Genomic DNA, 2,047 nt, shown 5'->3' on the forward strand with positions numbered 1-2,047 from the left:
TTTTTTTTTTTATCTGCAACAGAGACTTTAGTCCTGGGACAGTTTTCTGTCTTTCCCAAGCTTGACATTTCTATGTGTTATACTAAAAGGTTAGGCTATACCTTAAACTACAGGGCTGTGGCCTTGCTGAAACTACATTTGCTGTATTAAGGTTGATATCCTCCACACACACGGCAGAGGTAAGGGGCCCAAGAGAATGCGCAGGAGCAAAGAGGCCTCTCGAGGCCCAAGTTTGGAAATGGCACCAGGTTCTTTCTAAAGCATGCTATTGGCTGACATAAGCCATAGGGCCAGACAGATTCAAGGGGTGGGCAAGGAGACGCCACCTCTTAGCAGGAAGAGTGCCAAAATCACATGCCACGTAGTCCACACCCCAAGGTATGGAGACTGAGAGACATAAAGGACTATGGCCATTTTTGCAATCTGTGATCATTATGTTTTGAAAGTATTTGCCACCCTTCTGTTTACATACCATTGGCCAGAATTTATTCTCATGGTCACACCTAATCGCAAGGGAGACTGAGAAATATGTCTCACTGTGTGCCCAGGAAGAAGGGGAGATCATGGGTATTGAGGACCATCGGCTCTCTCTGCCACAAATTTTAAATCTTCTGAGTTAACACCCAGAAGTGAGATTTCTGGCTTGAAAAATGCTTCTTGAAAACCCTCCATATGCCAGGCACTCTTCTAGGGACTGGGAATACAAGAGTGAATAATATCTCCAAATGCCATCCCATTAGGGGTTAGGACTTCAACATGTGAAGTTTTTTGGGGGGCGGGGAGCAGAATTCCGTATGCAGTACTAGGAACACACAGCCCATCGATGACAGAGCCGGGCTCTGAACCCAGGATGTCCAGGCTCTCAACCCCTCTACTCTGTGCCTCTCTGCTGTTCTTATTAACAGTATAGCGATTCCTTGGAAAGGAGCTGAGATTGATCAGGGACAGAGGGGACACACAAGTTCAGGGCTGAGGTAACAGAGGTGAGAGAGACAATGAGGCTTCGTGGATTAACAGTAATCAATGCATCTGGAGCATAAGCAATGAAGGGATTAAGAGTGAAAGATGAGGTAGGTGAACCTGGTTGGGACCAGATTCTCAAAGTATTGTACACCTAATGAGGTGTTTGGATTTTATTCTGAGCAGTGGGGAGCCTTATCAGAAGATTTGCACAGGTCATGGATATGTCTCTAAAAGGTTGTTTTCTAAATGATGAAAATATGCGCGAGAAAGTGAGACCAGAGTTGGGGAAGTCCATTGGCTTTAGTCCTCAGCGAGGCTGGGAGCTCCTGTAGCCTCAGCATCCTTCATTCTTTTGACTTACACCAGTTTTCTGTTTAGATGTGGATGAATGTTCCAGGAACTCAACTCTTTGTGGCCCCAATTCTGTCTGCCTCAACATCCCAGGAGCATACCGTTGCTCCTGTCTTCCTGGATTCTTTATGCCTGATATTTCGACCCCTGAGCATCCAGATACTTTCAAATGTACAGGTAATTCTCCCAGCCATGCTGAGGGCTTCTCAATGGATATCAAACTACCCTCGAATATAGTGTCTCATAACAACAACCATTTGTTCTTGCTCATGATTCTCTGGCTTGACCATATGGTTCTTCTGTTTCCCATAGTGTCAGCTGGGGTGGCAGGATGATTGGTAGGTCCATAGTGGCTTTGTTTACATGGCTGATAGTTGGTGCTGGACTCTGGCTGTGAGCTCCGCTGGAACCCTTAGTTTTCCTCATGGGATTTTTCACATGGTTTCTTGGGCTTCCTTACAACATGGCCGCTGGTTTACAAGAAAGCAAGTTCCAGGAGGAAGAAAGCAGAAACTGCCAGTCCTTTTACAGTCTGAGCTTTGAAGTCCCAGAATGTTCCTTCTATCACTTTCTATTGGTCACAGTTACGAGGCCAGCCTAGATTCCAAGGAAGGAGAAATAGATGCTCATCTTGCTGAGGGAGAAACATGCATACAGGAAGTGGAAGAATTGATGGAGGCCATCTTTGAAGTATCTACCATACTGCAGAGCACATTTAGTATTCTTCAACCCC

At 45.6% G+C, this 2,047-nt stretch overlaps 1 protein-coding gene across 1 annotated transcript in view; it reads left to right on the forward strand.

The window, feature by feature from the left end:
- The window catches only part of LOC103607934 (EGF-like module-containing mucin-like hormone receptor-like 1), a gene marked incomplete at its 5' end in the record, with an annotated part of 9,584 nt that overhangs the window by 4,433 nt on the left and 3,104 nt on the right, over positions 1-2,047 (forward strand). Inside the window, one exon of the mRNA XM_008592390.1 lies at positions 1,342-1,491. Coding sequence (XP_008590612.1) covers positions 1,342-1,491 — 150 coding nt within the window. The remainder of the gene's footprint in view (positions 1-1,341; positions 1,492-2,047) is intronic.

The sequence above is a fragment of the Galeopterus variegatus genome, unplaced genomic scaffold, assembly GCF_000696425.1.
Source record: "Galeopterus variegatus unplaced genomic scaffold, G_variegatus-3.0.2 Scaffold7868, whole genome shotgun sequence".
NCBI classification, from domain to species: Eukaryota; Metazoa; Chordata; class Mammalia; order Dermoptera; family Cynocephalidae; genus Galeopterus; species Galeopterus variegatus.